Below are 18060 nucleotides of genomic sequence, written 5' to 3'. Positions count from 1 at the left end.
TTTCTTCCTAGCTATAGCCAGATCTCAAAGAATGGTGGTTATTTGAAAGTGTTCAGCGTATGCAGTAGTCATTCAGTCAGGTTTTACAGTGAAATTATGATTTCTAACAAAAAAGATAATACTTCTGAACATTAAACATTGCACGAACTATTTCATTTTTTTGTGGCTATGTGTTTGTTTTCCTGCCTGACTCATTTCCTTGTTGTCTGAAATGTATCCAGGCAGGTACCTTGCAGAGCTAGATATACAGGCCCATTGTAGGTAGATGTACTGTACACGTACTGTAGTAGATAGTAGATGTAGATGTACTATGTAGGTAGATCTACTGTAGATGTACAGACCTATTGGTTTTGTTAAAACACTTCAAATCAAACTTGCTGGTTTGTCAGGGAAGTTACTGGAAATAGTGAATTTTCTGCTAGAGCAACGCTCTAGGTATGCACAACTGTTATCAGTAGAACTTGATGTTCTTCTTACTTGTAGCAGCATGAGAATTATTTCGTTTCAAGTGCTCTTTTTCATCAAATCCGTATGTAACTTTTCTGTGATCAGCGTCTGATCTCAGTGTTTTATTTCCAGTGTGACAACATCAGTCAATGAAATTTTGTAAGCTGCATGCTATTAAAAGTTTTAATAGGGTTTGTTTCTTTTCTATTAGTAGCTTCTTGGTTTCAGACAAATTTTCTGTTTCTTTCTTCTTGAGGAAAAGTGTTCTGTCTCTTTCTTCTGCTTAAAAATAGGACTTAAAGCAAGGTATTACTAAGTACTGAAAATTACTGTTTTACAGACAATAGTTTTATGTCAAGCAAACCCAGGAGAAAGTCAGAAAAACAGCCCTTGGGATATAATCAATTTGTCAAGCTCTTAATAAATATATATTTTTAATTCCTTCCAGATAAAATTACCTGGGTATAGTCATTTGTTAACCACGTCATTTAGGATGAGTTACTGCAGTTTGTCATTAGCTGAGCTGTGTGTGGCTGTTTTTAGTGATTTCAGAACATCTGTATATGTTGCATCTTGCTGGGCTTTTTAGTGGATAAAGAACCTGGAAATAGTTCATAGAACCCAGTAAGGAAAGAAGAGAAAGTATCTGCTTGGTTTATTTGTGTTTTCTTTTATAAGGTTGTTGTAAGCATGTGAACTAGTCCACTGTACTAGAAGATCTATATCCCTTTCTTTTTCTTTTTTTTTTTTAAGATGGAATTTCACTTATGCTTAAAAGGTAACAAAGGTGTTATTTGTTCACAGAAATTAGAGTGCTTTTTCCCTCCTGTCTATTTGCACTAACGGGTCATCATCTTCTGGCACATCATAGTTTAAACACTGTAACAGATGTGCACTCTCAGATTTACATGTCAGAGAGAAGACTGGACCTTTCAGTTTGAACAAGGGAACTGCTGATGAACTCCACAGTCCTATTTTTTGTTTTGTACATCATCCTTGATTTTTGATACAAAGAAATAATCACCCTAACCCTGTGTTTCCCTTTTTAGCTTTTACAAGAAGCAGAAGGATGGGGTGAACGATTTAGTGAACTAAATGAACAAACCAAGATGTTTGAATCGTCTAAAGCAGATACAGAAGAAGTATTGAAGGATAAAGAGAGTCGAGTCAAGGTAAATTATAAAAGTCAGCACCGAAGTGGATTACTCAAATTGATGTGAACCATGAAGTTTCAGGAGAAATGAACACATTAAGTTGTTTTGGGATTTTGTTTGCTGTGTCCACTGTGTCCATCCTTTTATGTCTCCTTTTTTGCTAAGCAAATAAAGTTGCTTAGCAGCACAGGTGTAGAGCATTATGACAGTCTTGGAAGCCAGCAGATCTTTATAAGAATCAAGTGTTTCTCCTTTTTAATAGGTATATTTTTTTGAGATTTGGAGTATGGGGTTAGGGCCTTATTTGTCTGCACAAGCCTTGTGAAAAGCCTACTTAGTTGGGTACTTGAACAGCCTTTGCTAGAGCATACCATGATGTGGTGTACTTTTTAATGGAAAGAATATAATGTTGGACATTTAGAGTCCTATACCTAAAGTTCACTTAATCTACTAGGGGAACTAAACAAAGGTTAGAAAACCTGGAAAAGTAATTGTACTGCTAACAAAGTTTTAATTATTTGTACTTATTTTACTATTCTTGTTTTGTTTGGGGTTTTTCTTAGTCACTGACACAGTACTTGTTAAAGATGAAAGACTGGAGTTCAGCAGTCAGAGATGATGATGACACTGAAGATAACCACTGGGACACCGATTTAAAGGGTGAAACAGAAAATGGGGAGCATTTAGGTATGATATTAAATGCATTTCAGTGGATATCAAACCAACAAACTTCAAGGAAAGTAGAAAGATAAACTTAATAAAAATTGGATTTTCAAAACTCACCTGATGTTATTCATGTCAGACAAGTTATTTGATGCTTAGAAACTTCTGGAAAAATGCTAGCAAGTGCTACCATAGACTTAATGGGTGGGTATAGATGCAAATGTATTGTTACAGAGAAATGAGTAGTACTGTGGGTCCCTAGAGCTTAATTTCTACTTTCTTGTCATTACACAGCTGTTAGTTGTTGTAGGCAGTGTGACAGCGCTGGGGGTAAAGATGTGGATCCCCTGAAAAAGCAGCACAGAAGAGCCTTTCCTCCTCCTTGTTTGTGTGTGGCTTCCCTTTTGCTAGTGCTGGTGATACCACAGAGTGCAGCCCAGTAAATCTTAGAATGCATTCACTCTTAATGTGTGCATTCTGAGGCTGTCAGTGAGGGAGGAACACACCTATTTTCTGTTTTAAAATATGTTTTGCCTATTGCGGCATTTTTTAATAAAAATAAACTGGTAGCAAAGTAGTAAGCTCTGTCACAAATCTTCCTGTGCTTTATAAGTGATACATTCTATTCTGTCAATCAGATGATCAGCAAAAACGAACCATAAAGAAATTGATCTATGCTGCAAAGGTATGTGATTTTAAGAAATTTGAGGATGCTTTTTGGGTGGGGAATCTAAATACAATATATGTGATTTTTTTAATGCTAAGTTTAATTGTAAATAGCTTTCTAGTGGTATCACAGAGTTGTGCGATTTTGTTGTTTAAATATTTTCGCATGCAAATATTTCTAATAATTTTAAGCTTTTTTTTTTCATTTTGATTGTAGTTAAATGCTTGTTTAAAGACCATGGAAACAGAAAGAGATCAAATATATTCAAAACTGTCTGATGAAAGTAAAGCTAAGGGAGAACTTACAGGTAATTAAATGACATCACATATTATTTCCACTAAAAACTGAAGTTTAATAGACCTACTTGACATTTAAAAATGCCTGTTAGCTATTTTAAATATTTGATTTTGGTGCTGAAGCAATCCAAGTTCAGTAATTGATAATTGACTGCTGAAGCACCATTTCTCAATTTTATTGTATTCTTTTGGAGTGTGGAAGTTATAAAACCTTAAACTATCTGGGATAAGTGATGTTAGTAAATATAAAATACTGTTACATAAGTACTGGACGTGAAACAATGGAGTTTTAGTCTAAAATTTTAAACCACCTACTCAAGCTGACAGTTTAGTTGTAGCGTAAGCTGAATACTTATTAAGATCTGAAGTAGTGCATTTAGAGCTCTGAAGCTAGAAGTATCTTTATTTTTTCCTTTGTTGTATGTATTATACTGGATTAAACTTTATGAAATGAAAAAACTGCTACTGTGATTTGAAAATACTCTATAACTATCGCTTCTGTTGATAAAAGCAAGCAGAATAGCCATCACGCTTTGGTATTTGAACGATGGTGTGCTCCATAAAACTGCATATTTTCAGTGCTTAATGGTTATTTACACCGACTTCTTATGCTGATGCATTTTTCAAATGGATTTTTACTCTGTCCCATAAAGGTACTTAAATGTACTTGAAGCTCTTTCTTTAGGCTTAGGAATAGTAAATAAAGAGACATGACTGATTTAATTTGGATAAAATAGTTAGGCAAATCTTTCAGATTAGAGCCAGAATTATCACTTTAGGCATCTTAGCAAGACTTTGAATGGGTAATCTACAAGAATATATGACGATAAAGATTTTATTCTTTTAGTGGAGTAATGGCAGCAATAAAAGCTGTCAATGAAAATTTACATTGTGAGTTACAAGACTGCATTGCCTAGAGAAGCTCTGCCGTTGGGAGGGGTTGCAAGGTTAGTTGTGTGCTCAGAGCTGCGCTTTGTGGCAGGTAGAGAATATAATCGCTGGCATCCCATCAAAGGGCCAACACTGTCTCTCAGTTTGTATAATCTACCGAAATGTATTAATGCACGTTATTGCATACTGTATTAAGTTAATGTTGCATCGGAAGTTTTTACAGGCTCATTACAGTCCAAAAATGTTGAAAATGCTTGAATTTTATGAACTGTGTCTGATTCCTAATATAATTATCTCTGTATTTGACAGAGCGTATAGAAAACCTCCAAAGTGAACAAGTTTCCTTACAGTCTGAAAACGAACGTTTGGAAAGTGAAGTTCAAAAGCTTCAGCAGAAACTTAAAGTTATGACTGAGCTTTATCAAGAAAATGAAATGAAACTACACAGGTGAGGGTTCCTCCTGTCTTTTATATTCAATGCTTATTGCTTGACATTCACACGTTTTGTTTGGGGGGCTGAAGGTGATTGAAAGTTTGAATGTTGTTTTACAGAGTTCTCTATGTGTAACGTAACAGAATTTCCTTACCTTTGTGTACATTTGTGGCCAAAGCAGTTTTATATTGTCTCCATGGAAGTAATGGTACATTATTTTAGGACTTTTCCTCAAGTAAGTATGGAGAACAGGATAAGAGGAGAAGTAACTAGCCTTTTAATCTATGGAGTAAGTTAGGTGAAGTTAGAAAGCTTGACTTTTAAGTAAAGATGTGATCTAATTCATCTGTCAAAGGTGCTGAAAGAAATGCAATCAGTAACTTCTGTAACTGTGGAGTATATTTAATATAGTAACGGGGGGCTAGCAATGTCTATGGAAGACTGGTGCTATGTGCAAAACTAAGCTAGGAGTTATACATAGACAAGCTAGCTATTATCAGTAAGCAACACAGAACATCTGTGATTTAGGCTCTCCTTACCAAGAAAGGCAATGCAAAGGCCATACCATCTGCTCCCAGTTAAGAATGATGGTTTGTGACTTCTATGACTGAAAAAAAATATGGAAAAGATTGGAAATCAGCTGGTAAAGATGGGATGGAACACGTAAAACCTTCTGCAGCATTATGTGTCTGTGTAGCTGTGGAAGGGGCAGGGGGGAGTCATTATAAGGCATGAATTTACGGTTCTGCTAGCCAAAAACTACTTCTTCAAGGAGCAAATGTAATTCTGAAGGCAGCAAGAGAACCAGCACAAGTCTTGATTCTGTACTATGCAGTATGCAGGGCCTATTTTAAGTGTTACTCTCAACAATAAAGAGCTCTGTAGTTCATATATAATACATGTGTAACTGGCATCCTTGCAGGTGTAGCAAAACCCAGAAATCCACGGCGTTAACATTGGATTTTAAGAGAGATGATGGAATAGAAAGGAACCACTTAAAAATTAGCCATTTAAACATACCATGCCAAAGCTCAGCATTCTTATATATAGCCAATACAGATTGAAAACAGTTTGATAGCTGAGTAAAAGAAGCTATTATTACTAACAGCACATCTGCTAAATAGCTGCTGAAATAGCACTGAAAGATAACGTAGGTCTGCGTAGTTGGTTTTTTTTTTGGTTGTGGTTGGTTTGGGGTTTTTTGGGGGGGGACGAAGGGGGTTGTGTGCTTTTTTGTTTGTTTTAAATAGAAATACTTTACTCCCTAGAGAGTAAATATTTTGCAAAAGGAGAACTTTAGTATTTGGGAGTTAAAATTCTCTTCCAGAATGCTTTTAGGAATAGCCATGATGCTTCATTAAACAAAACTAATGAACTGAATAAATTAACATGAATAAAATCTAGTCCTGTTTCTGCCATTTAGTTTGTTGTCTGTAAAATCCTTTATCTAGATAAACATTTTCTGTACACTACAGCCAAGTAACTGGAGATGTTTTTTTCTTGATGTTCTGACTACAGAATTGTTGATTTAAAAACAGAATTAACCTTAGTTTGTGAATTTTCTTAAAGGAAACTGACAGTAGAAGAGAGAGAACGCCTACAAAAAGAAGAAAAGCTTTCTAAAGTAGATGAGAAAATTACTCATGCTGCTGAAGAACTGAGCAGCTACAGGTAATTACAGATTTTACTCACTTGTTTGGAAGTGAACAAAAGGCAATAGAGAATACCAGAAGAAGTGAATGTATTTTCTTCCAGATTGTTTCCTTTTTGTGCGTGTGTGCTTCCTTGTGTGTAGTAATACATACGTAATTGAGAACAGAAGACCACTGAGAGCTTTTTTCATAGGGATGTTATTCATAATGAAATGTCAGCTGAACGGGCATCAAAATACAAAGTTAAAAAGAGAATACTGTGAGGTGAATCTAATGTTTGGTTTTCCCATCGTTCTGAACGTACTCATTGTGTAGCTTTGGTGTACTCTATTTCTGTATGTCTAAGTTGTAAAATAGAATTACTGTCTAGAAATTCTTCTCTAGAATATTCCAACGCAGGAATATTTTCTATAGTTTTTCAACTGGTTTTCTCTGTTTCATGTTACGCTCGCTGTTCTGTAGTTTCTCAAACTGTAGTATAATTCTTTTCCTGTCTTCCTTCAGTGCTTCAGGGAGTGTTGATTCAAAGTAAACAATACTGATCAGCTGTGCGTTCTGAACAGTTAATTACAGTAATTTTTCTTTGGAATATGAAGTTACTGTAGGCATTTTTCAGTATTATAGAAATATGGAATTCACTTCTTAGCATCCTCACCATGTATCTGTGGCCCACCTGCAGAGGCACAGGACAGCTGGCAACAAGGTGGCTTCATGCTTTCTGTGGTCTGAAAATAACCTTAGTGCAAGCAATTGTCCTTCAGAACTGACCAGTAGCTTGAAATGACATAAGCTTCCAGCAGTGTAACAGCTGCTACATTGGGTAAGGCTGGCTGTTAAGGTGTTATGTAGAGAGCTATTCTTTATACTGGAAACGTATCACAAACCACTGAAGAGTTGGGAAGGATGTTAATAGTTTTGATTTTTTTGTTTATTTTTAGCATTCTATTTGTACTACTTGAAGAACTGCAGGATATACAAAAATTGCAACAGTGCTGTTAATTCTAGGTCTAAGTAACAATACTTCTTAATAGATATAAAATCTCAAGTGCTACAATTGTGCTTTTTATATTTAAAACTATTATTTCTTAACTTTTTATTACAGCATCATAAAAGCTATTTTTGTTACAGAGAGCGAGCGAAAGATCTGGAAGAAGAGCTGGAACGAACCATTCGCTCTTATGAGAATCAGGTGTGTGCTTTGTGTTACCTGGCATCCTTGCCAAATAGGATGGATGCTGCTGCACTGAAATACCACTTTCAGTTACGTTGTGGTACTTCATCTGGCTTCTGGTTTGTTCTCTTTTAACCTCTCTTATTCCATCTGTTTTGGTTGACTCGGTTTATTAGCAGAGATCACTGTGTAACTGAAAAAAGAGCTTTGGTTTAAGTTTGTCTCATACGCATGAAATCTATGAATGAGAGCATTGAATCAGTCTTAACTTTCTTCTTCAGATGAGTAATGTTCTTCAGTAATGATATAAAAAATGTTTTTTTTCCACAGATTACTTCACACGAGAAGAAAGCTCATGATAATTGGGTAAGTTCAAAACACTACATGTTCTTAATTCTGTAGCAACTACTGTCTTTTCAGTGATTTGAATAGCTTGCTTTATGAGCTCAGTAGAATTTAAGTACTGCAGCATTATTTGCTATAGCACTAAATCTGCTTGAATTACGTGCAGTCATTTAATAAGAGTGTGACATTTTGCTAATAACACAAGCATTTGGCCTTGCTTCAGTGCCATTTTAATATTTTTCCTGGATGTACTCCACTCCTTTTATCTACTAATAGAAGACATTATGTCCTGTGAGAACACACTGTTCCATTGACAGCCTCCTAAAAATGGTGCTCTAAGTTCCATTTTTACTTTTTTCCAAACAGGAAACGTTAAAATATCTCCTGACTTCCAATTGTGTTCCTGAATACAGTCTTTAGTTTTGCAGAACAGTCTGTATGAGATCGTCCTGCTAAAAGTTACAGGACTTCATCATTGTAATATTAGAGATTTGAATTGTATTAATTTAATAGAAAATTTCCTTAGGTAAAATTGGAGATTTTAAATCCTGTATGTAATCTGTTTATGCTTCAAAGCAGCTGTAGCTTAAGAATACCATCCCTGCAGTTGTAAGAATCTTCTGGGAAGCCTTCTTGTTTCGAGGAAGTTAGCTAGCAGAACTGCTGGTGTCATTTGCTGATGTCTATGAGGCCCTGTTTCATGTGCTTTGTGCATCAGTAGTATACAACAAAAAGAGAATCTACACACCTCAGATAGAAAAGTGCCTTGGATCTAGGAGCTGTCACGTTTATGAAGGATTTAACTAATAAGCAGAAATATCTAAGCATCTGATTTTTGTTCCCCCTGAAAGCTGACAGCTCGTGCAGCTGAGAGACAACTCAACGATATAAGAAAAGAAAACGCTCATAACAGACAAAAGTAAGTTCAGTCCTGATCTGATTCTGAACAAATGTGATTTGACATGTGGGCATGTTTTGGATTTGTGCAATTCTGTGTTTTGCAGACATGTGTTAACCAATGGTAATCATGATAGGGCAGAGAGAGCATCATAGCTCTGAAAGAGAGAGAGACAGTTGAGGATTTCTGTAATGATGCCATGCAAGAAAATATGAATTGTGTGAGGTATTGAATTAGTTCGTGAGAGAAGCAGAATGTAGTACTAGGACTCAGAGGCCGTGATGATACTGTTTCTCTAATAAGTATGAATTAACCAGAAGCCATGATTACCAATTGATGTTGTAACTTAACTTAGAAGTTAGTACTGACCTAATGAGACAGAACTTCTAGATGTACAGTTAAAGTAACACCGAAAGCGTATCTTGAAGTGCTCATGAGAGCATTGTTGTGCTAGGACTCGTGATATCTCACGTGCTACTCAACTTCTGAATTCCAGTTTAAATACATTAGAGTAAAGAAATTTGAGGAATTACTAAATTCAGAGTTCCGTGACATCCCTTGTCTTTTTTTCTTCAGAGAATGAAATACGTCTGTCTGTTTAGCATCTACAGATGGAATGTCAATAGTGAGCAGTGCGGTCTGCTAACATTTTTGCACTTTTCTTTGCTTATTTACAGATTAACTGAAGCAGAATTTAAACTTGACCTTTTAGAAAAAGATCCCTATGCTCTTGATGTTCCAGTCAGACCATTCAGAGGTACAGTATTGAATTGTAAAATAGACCCTAATAGTTCTGGGTTCTGGCTTTGTTTCCTGAGATCTTATTGTTTCAAACCTCCCTTGGCCTCGTGTACGTACAAATAAGTCATGTTAAAAAGTTGCTCTAGGTAATATTGAAACTAAGAGTGTTGGCAGCATTGATGAGAGTAGACTGGAAATATGACACACACAGTAACTGGGACGCAGTTCTCCTTTCACTTATTGAATTTAGTTTTAAACTTCACCCGAGAAGTTAATTACTTATTACAGTTTGCTAAACTGAGTATTGTGAACTTGAGTATTTTGTTTTAACTGTTCCAGAGCATTCCCCATATGGACCCTCACCAATGGGCCGGCCTTCATCTGAAACAAGAGCTTTTCTTTCCCCTCCAACTTTATTGGAGGGTCCTTTAAGGCTTTCACCTATGCTTCCAGGTGCAGGAGGAGGAAGAGGTACAATTCTTAAACTTGAAAACCTGTCTGTTCTGGATTTCTCTCTCCTCTGCTATCAATCTGTCACACCTTTTCCTCTTACTGGTGACAAAAGCATTAAAACAACCAATTCAGTATAAACAGACAAACTCTTCCTGTTTTTCAACTTGCTTCTAAATCTGTATAATGTACATCGGTACAACAGTGGAAAATTTTGTTGGAATTAGTCAGTGGATTCAATTCAGCAAGTTGAGAAAAGAGCCAAACTTGGTTCTATTTCTTGGACAAACGCAGTTCTGCTGAAATAACTTCTGATGTTAAGTTAAATGAGTCAATTAGATTTCCGAAGGAAAAATACAGATGCTTCCGTTTCATTCATTTAAAGAGAGAGAAGGAAAGTGGAGGTATCTTCATTCTCAGCATTCTACTGAGAGTCATGAAAAATGATTCTGTAGGAAGTTACTGATTCAGTGAAGTGCTTCTCTCCCTTTAGTTTTGAAGTTTGAGGCAGTCATTGTATGTGGGGAAAGTCTTATTCCTAGTGCTGAAAGAGAACAGGGAGGCTGTGTATAAGGAGTAGGAGCTGAGAAGTAGCTGAAGGAAAGCCAAGGTGTCATAGGTCCTAAGGGAAGGAATCATGACTCCTTCATGTTTATTGTTTTAATGGAAACAGCATGGGTGAGTTCTAGTATGGGGTTCAGCATCTGTTAGAGGTAACGAAGAAGCTACTAATATAACTTAGTACTGCTATGAAATCTGTTGCCAACTGTACTTAATGAAAAATACGTCAAAATATTTCTAAAATATATAAAAATATTTATATTTCAATAATCAATATTGATTTTTAAAAAACTAGTATTGTCTGCTTATGTACTTTAATTCTCTGTAAATAATATACCCGGCTCCATCTGAAAGTTGATTCATGTTCTAAGAGAGGGGAAAAAGAGCTGAGGTTGAATGTTCCACCATAGCTGTACCACAAACAAGAAGAATTACAGGTTTGGCAACTTTTCCTTGAGTAGAGGCAATAAGTAACGAAATTTCAGTGTCACGCTAATCTTTAAATTGTAGCTCAGCTCTTACTGGTGAGTAAGAGTGAAAACTGGATTTCAAAGTGGAGTCTTAGTAGGGAAGGTGACTATGCAAAGGCATGACCGTGCTTCATTTTGCAATAGAAAACTTAATATAACTTGGATAGATTAAACAAATGATGTGTGTAGTTGATGTAACTGCAGAGTAATGATAGTGCTTGTCTCACTGCGCAAGATAGAAAATGGCTTTGAATTCTAGGTTGAATTTTGGAATAGAGGAGGATACCAGAATTGTGTATTTTGTCAATCTTCAGACCAAGTCTTACCTGAAAGGAAACCATAGACCTGAAGTCACAATTTCTCTTCCACTTACTTATATGCTGACCTGGTCTTCTCTATTTTTTTTTTTCTTATAATAGAGAGGATGAGAATAGTGTTGAATATAATATGAACAGATATTTTAAATGAGGATATTAACTTTGAGTGATAATTTTTAACTCGATGAGGTCTTGCTGTAGTGCTAACAATAACCTTTACCATGAAGGTGGTAGTTTCTCTGCATTAACTCCTACTCTTAAAAATGATTTAAAAAAATCAGGTACTGTAGAGTACAGTTCTCTTGAACTAAGATATTTTCCTTCCAAACAAACCTTAATAGGCTTCTTGTAAATCATCATCAGCAAACAGCTGGAGATTCCTGTGGACCTTTGCTCCTCTCATATCTTGAAAGTGTTGGCATTTCGTGATACATTCCATTGTTTTCAGTCTTAATGAAGAAAGACATAATGGAGGGTTTAAAAACCTGAGTAAATAGCTCTCTGATTTCTTCAATTAGGATCTAGAGGACCAGGATCTACTGTCATGTATGAAGCCAGTAATGAACGAGGAGACATGAGTTCTGATAGATTAACTGATCCCCACAGACCACCATCAGATACTGGATCCCTGTCTCCTCCCTGGGACAGAGAACGCAGGATAATTCTGCCTCCATCAGGTACAGAAATTTGCTTGGCTACTGGAAGAATGGAATTACTGACTTGTGGTGTATATATTTAAGTATTTTGTGTCTGTATTAAAGAAACAGAGATACTACAATTTTAAAAACCAGCATTTAAAAAAAAAAGCTATAGAAAAATTGTCAGTTGCAGCAAGATATTATGGTTGCATATAAACCTCCTCGGCTGCATATGAGCCTGATCATGAAACTCAAAGTTCATTCAAGGTGAACTTTCCTATTTGCCAGATCTCAGCTACTTCCCCAGGACACTGCAGAGGAGCAGTCCTGTTTTCCTGTCCAGAACTGTGTTCTTACCCACCCTTGTTCTGAATCTCGCTGCTGCAGTTTGCTTCGTAGATGCATAGTAGCTAGATTCAGTGCAAGCAAATTGGAAACGTGTTGGAGAACACAATGAAGTGTAATGGAAAATGTCACTCTTAGACTAGTGTGATTTAAAATAAACGGTAGACTATTTTTATATTGGCCTTTGTTGCTACTGAAGCAAAGATTGTTTTCCCACCCTGATTAATAGTCACTTTGACTATTTCCAAGTGCATAAGACAGCCAGAGGATTTTGCTGGTGTAAAATTGTATGAAACACTGACCTGTTTGGTGATATTTTCTTTTTCCCCAATGACAGGTGAGCCTTATACTGATTCAGTTCTTCCTCCTCGAAGACAAGAAAGATTCTTCCCTAATCCTCCAAATACTGGAAGACTTTCTGGACCAGCAGAGCTGCGGACTTACAATATGCAGTCTTTTGAGAAGACAGGTGGGAATTGCTTTACCTGGCTTCTGTGGTTCAAACAACTGGACAATCTCAGTGCAGGATGACTGTATGAAGCCTTGGGAGGGATTAGCAATAAGAGCCTCTTCTGAGTACATGGTTCTTGGGCACTTTGTAGCCTACTTAATAGAAACAGTGGATAACATTTAGATAATGTTGCTGCCAACATTTAGCAGCTCATTAAGCTTGTGAATGCTGCTTTTTGGAGGCATATAATTTCACCAGATTTAGGCATTTGTAAAAATACACCCATCACCTTCTGATCTCAGAAGAGCAACATCTCACAGTAGTGAAATCCAGGCTCCAACTCTAAGGTGAACTGACTACAGATTCTCAGCCAAGCTAACATGCCTTTTCCTAAGATGAGATGCGTAACACCAAAAGCTTAACTTAAGGCAGATATCTCAGGAGCAAGAAACTTGTCAGAAGGGCTAAAGTTTGACAGAGTTTGAGAGCAGCTTAGCAGGAATTTAAAACAGAAAGTGTTATGCAGCTTGACTGTCGAGGAACAAATATACAGGCTGGTGAAAATGCTGAAGCGTAGCTTTTGTGTTCCTTGGTTGTCTTTCAGTCTGCTCGCAGAGTAGTTGCTTGGCGCAGCAGTGTGTTTAATTTTCTTGCCTGTATCTTCTGACATAAGAAAAGAAACTGGTGGGGGGTCAGCATTGAGTAACTTGTTTAACTTCTGCATACAGATGGTCAGATGTCTTCAGAAAATAGCCCGCTGACAGAACCGAGTGGAAATGAGATGAAAGATCATCCTAATCTTAGTGTAAGTAGCTAAGCAGAAACTTGATTTACAATATATTTTCTAAAATAGGAAAAAAAATGTCCGTAATACTCAGTAACGTATTGCACTGTGCAGTTCAAGCTATAAAAATTGTATGTGGACTTTTATCGCAGTATTCACTGTCTTGTGAGTTAACTTTGAGACGTTACAAGCGTAATCACTGCTGAAAACTAATTAAAACCTGAGAGGTGAAACTATGATCAAGCTGATGGCCTGTACACCAAAGTAGCCTTGCTCAGGATTATGCCTTTTAGAACTGGTTTAAAGCTTGTGTGACAGTCCGTGTCAAAGCAGACCTGGTGAGATTTAAGATATTCTCTTTCCTTTACCGTTTCCCTAAGCTGTCTTCCACGTTCTCACTGTGTTACAGAACTCTCTCCCTGATCAGCTGCTGGCATCTGAGAGTGAAGCAGTCGGCTCAGGGTTTGCTCATCCACCTTTCCCTCCAGTCAGACCTCCAATGATGCCTATGGATCCCCGAGGACCCTTCATGGGACAGCCCCCTTTTCCTCCCCGTCCCCCTGCTGGCATCTATGGACCACGTGAATGTTTTCCAGTACGAGACTTGGGGCTTCCACGCCCTCCACTGCCAAGTATGTAACTCCCATTAGCTGAGTGGTTTATTGCCTGTTCATTCAGTTTTCATTTGCACAGACCACTTCTCAGTTCGTCTAACTTCCTGGTTAAGGTGGTAGTGTATATTTACTTCTTCAGAGCTGCTTGCAGTTGTATTATTGATGTTACCTTTGGAAAAGAGCATGCAGTGTTCAGCAGATGAAAGGTTCCTTTTCTCAGGTAGAAGAGCAAGTGGTTGGGAGGCTGCATCAGACATAAATCATAGAATTTCATCATTCTTTACCTGTGAGGTATGCTGATGTCTATACAAAGGCATGCATTTGTGACATACCTGTTAATTGTTTCACTTTGTAGTTTCCATTTTTGGAACAAGATGCAGGTATCAGACTGAAGGGCTTTTTTCTGCCTCTTGCTGTTCTTGGATTAAGCTGTGAGGAAGTAATCTCTGTGTTCCACAGTACTTGTACAGCATGACAGCTGAGGGCTACCAGATCAATTGCACATCAAAGTGAAGGTAGTGGTGGCAGCAGCAGCAGCCCACTAGCAGACACTAACTGGCTACTGTCACAAGCCAGGCACCAGATCACTGTTGAGAAAAGTGGGTATTTTGTGCTTGCCCTTCCTAGAGTATTTGTCTCATTGGAGCACATCATCTAAGGTGGTTCTACCTTGTGATTTCTATTTAGGTAGGCCATTATAAGCAGTAAGAAACATGGGGTAGAAGGAGCAGGTGTGGGTTTGCTGGTGTGATTGGTATTAACTGGACTACTCTCATTGTCTCGCAGTGAGAAATCCATTTCCCATGAGATCTTTTCCTCACTATCCACCTCAGAGACCTGAATTCTTGCCTCCACCCCCACCTCCTGAAAACAGAATTGAGTCACCTCAGTCAAAGACATCGGCCACAGAACAACCGGAACCACAGCAAGAGACTTGACAGGTGTCCGAGCACCGTGCTGAACCATTTCTGTACTCTTCTAGTGGCATTTTCCCTTATGTTAAGTAACCGCTGTTACTTAGGTATAAATAAACTACTTTGCTCAAATTGAAGCTTAATAGAAAATTTTCAGGATAGTATTTTGTAAATAGAGAATGAAATATAACTACAGATATTGTGAATAAGTGATTTCCATTGTACAGCAGTCACTTTAAGTATTTCTAATGTGGGTGATCTCTTCAGAGGTATGTAAAATAATGTGAATCGTTTTAGAAATGCAGCTGCTTTGTCCTTGTTCAGATGTACAGGGAAGCTTTGCATGCTAAAAGTGATGCTTGCTCTATGAATAGAATGTGGGGAAAAAAACACAATAAATAATATGTAAAGATGTTAAAATGAAATAACTACTTCTGTAGTACCACAGTAACAGGGAACTTTCAGGGAAGGGAAGAGGAACCCAACTACATACAAACTCTATTTATTCATGACTTGTGGGTGATCTTTTCAGCTGAAAAAGCTTCACAGAGTGGCAGATGCCAACGACTTCCCACTGTGGCACAAAGGAAAGGGAACGTAAAGCAACTCTCTTATCACTATTGAAAACTGCTGGCATAAGGTGTTTCATTTCAGGTTTGTTTTGTGGTTTTTTAAAGGCAAGATGCTGTGAAAGCAAGGAATTGCCATCTTACAACTGTATGTGATGCTTCAGCGCCTCCAGATCATTGTTATTAGAGATGCATGGCCACAGTAAACAGCAATTAAAGTCTTTTTTTACTGTCCCAGCATGAATTCAGTTTAACAGTGTTCTAACACTAATAAGGGACAAAACAAAAGCGCTCCCCAGGCTTACAGTCTTCATTCTTTCAACTCTGCAAGGCTGCAGAGATATCAGCGTTTATCAACCAAGCAGCCGTACAGGATGGTAGGAGACTTCTGTAACCATGGAGTATTACAGTTAATTCAAAGAGCAAAGAAGGATAAAATTTCTTTCCTGGAAAGAGCAAGGAAACAAGTATATATATATACCAATGTATTTTGCAGAAGGGAAGCAAACAAAAGTTGTCAAGAACGTGTTGCTAAGACAAACATGCATTTAAAAGAAACCCAAACATAATTGTTTTAGGGGTTAGAAAAAGGCTTTAGAACTGAAAAACGTGAGAAAAGTGCCATCTCTGTTTCTTGCCCCATGGTAGTGGTGGTTAGAGCAGCCACAGCAGCCTTCCTGTACCAGTGCACAAATCCTCGTTAAGGTGACTGTATTGGAACAGAGCCACGCTCTATGTTTACCTGCTGTTGTACGGTTTAAGGGCTTCTGCTAGAAGCTGCTGGCTCTTGTCAGTTGGTGTTGTTAAGGCTAACACACTTCAACTTGAAAACCATGTAATTACAGTGCGGTCATCTGGTAAGGAACCCTTTGAAAAACAGAAAAACTGTTCTTAGCCAAGGCTCCACTTAGAGTAGCAGCAGCGGGCACTGAGCTGCCATTCCCCCATTCTCCACATATGCGTACACACACACACACACACACACACCAGTTTTTAATGTAAACCAAGTCTGTACGTTTGCTCTACTCTCACAAGGTACCACACCCCATAATTAGAAGTTTCCAAAAAACTCCAGCATGCTTTTTTTGTAACTGCTTGCTTAGATCAGGTCTGCCAATTGAGCTCTTCTTTCTGCAATACTCCTGCTCTTAACCTTACTTCCCCATAGGCTTATTTCAGCTGCAGAACTGCCCTGTGGCTCCTCCTTGCTATTTCTTTATTCCTTCTAATTTAGTCAGAGGCATTTAGATAAGCCCTGTACTTAAGCTACTGGCCAATGAATTCTGGCAACAGGCAGTTTAAAGGTTTGTGTGTGTTGAAATCTTCAACTGCTGTTTAGCTCAGCTGAGCCATTGCATCACTTTTAGCCATGATTTGCTTTCCAGAGGCTCTAAGTTGGCCTGTGGGTCTTAATCGGGACCCTAAAAGCAGCTGTTTGGCTTATACATCCACCTTTGCACCAGCCCTTAGAACAACCTGAAGTGCCAACTATCAGCCAATGACCCTATGTGTAGAAAACACCCAAAGGCCCTTAATACGTTGGTAATGCTGCCAACAGAACAATCTTATTTTATTTTAAATCCTCAAACTACTTTAGGGGTTGAAAAGTACTTAAAAGTGTAGCTCCATTGTCTGAACAGATGTGGAGCTAAATAATTGTTCTAGCTTATAATTAACTGCCTTCAAAATACAATTGCTCCCCCACCAAAACAGTATATTCCATGCCCACAATGGCAGGCAGCCGCAGGCAAAACGAAAGCTAACTGGACTCAGATAATAAAGGACAGGCATGGATTGGAGCATCCTGCAGACAGAATGGAACTTTTTTTTCCAGCGATAGCCCAAAGTTGTATTTGCGGGCAAGCAATGAGAACAAGCTCATATTTATGCACCAGGAAGTAGGGCAGAGTAGTCCATGAAATGGGTTACATAAGCTTGCCTGAGCAGGATCACACAAGCGCGTGTGCAGGGAAGTCCCCACTCCCCCCCAACGGGGAAGGAGCAACGGGCTGTAACAATGAAGGGCTTGTGTCCCAAGTTCCTGCTGCTCAATCCAGAATGCAACAAGACTAAATTAACACCCCCGTCTTTTTAGGAAAAACAAAGAGAAAAAAAATAAATTAATCCTTGTTGGGATTACGCAAACTCAAAGCTATTTCATAGAGCTCCTCTGGCCCCACTCCAAATAGAGGTGTACTTTCTACATAAGGACCAACTTGCCTAATATTTGATTTACAGCTGCTTTAGTTTGAATCCCTTCTTCCCGGTACCACAAATTGACTACTGTTAAATGCACAACCACCCAACAAGAGCAGCTGTTACTTGTTTCTAAGGAAACAGAACAACCAGAGGTGTACCTCTCCAACTCTGTTCAAGGTCCGTGTTTCTCCAGTCACTCGCTTTGCAGCTCCCTACACTTGAAGAGCAAAGGTTCACTGCAGCATATGGACTAAGCACACTGAATTCAACCTGGAACACAAACCATATCCAGACATTAGACTTCAAGCTGAAGGAAGAATCACATCTGGAGTACTAAAAGACTCACTGACTCTGGAGGTGTTCAAGGAATGTTTGGACGTTGTGTTGGGG

At 38.1% G+C, this 18060-nt stretch overlaps 1 protein-coding gene across 5 annotated transcripts in view; it reads left to right on the top strand.

Moving 5' to 3' along the window:
• Positions 1-15709, top strand: part of MIA2 (MIA SH3 domain ER export factor 2) — a 28512-nt gene extending 12803 nt beyond the window's left edge. For 3 of the 5 annotated variants that reach the window (XM_072338219.1, XM_072338222.1, XM_072338221.1), the window contains 16 exons: positions 1497-1619; positions 2165-2288; positions 2903-2949; positions 3148-3238; positions 4428-4566; positions 6121-6222; positions 7332-7392; positions 7705-7740; positions 8571-8638; positions 9295-9374; positions 9698-9829; positions 11675-11833; positions 12477-12608; positions 13319-13395; positions 13784-14006; positions 14775-15707. In XM_072338219.1, the coding sequence (XP_072194320.1) occupies positions 1497-1619; positions 2165-2288; positions 2903-2949; positions 3148-3238; positions 4428-4566; positions 6121-6222; positions 7332-7392; positions 7705-7740; positions 8571-8638; positions 9295-9374; positions 9698-9829; positions 11675-11833; positions 12477-12608; positions 13319-13395; positions 13784-14006; positions 14775-14926 (1746 nt within the window). In that variant the 3' untranslated portion in view covers positions 14927-15707. Of the gene's footprint in view, positions 1-1496; positions 1620-2164; positions 2289-2902; positions 2950-3147; positions 3239-4427; positions 4567-6120; positions 6223-7331; positions 7393-7704; positions 7741-8570; positions 8639-9294; positions 9375-9697; positions 9830-11674; positions 11834-12476; positions 12609-13318; positions 13396-13783; positions 14007-14774 lie in introns of all 5 variants that reach the window. The other 2 variants (XM_072338223.1, XM_072338220.1) reach the window with 2 other exon arrangements.
• Positions 15710-18060: the final 2351 nt, after the last annotated feature.

Source organism: Excalfactoria chinensis, chromosome 5 (genome assembly GCF_039878825.1).
Source record: "Excalfactoria chinensis isolate bCotChi1 chromosome 5, bCotChi1.hap2, whole genome shotgun sequence".
Lineage (NCBI taxonomy): Eukaryota > Metazoa > Chordata > Aves > Galliformes > Phasianidae > Excalfactoria > Excalfactoria chinensis.
This window is presented reverse-complemented; position numbering and strand designations above follow the sequence as displayed.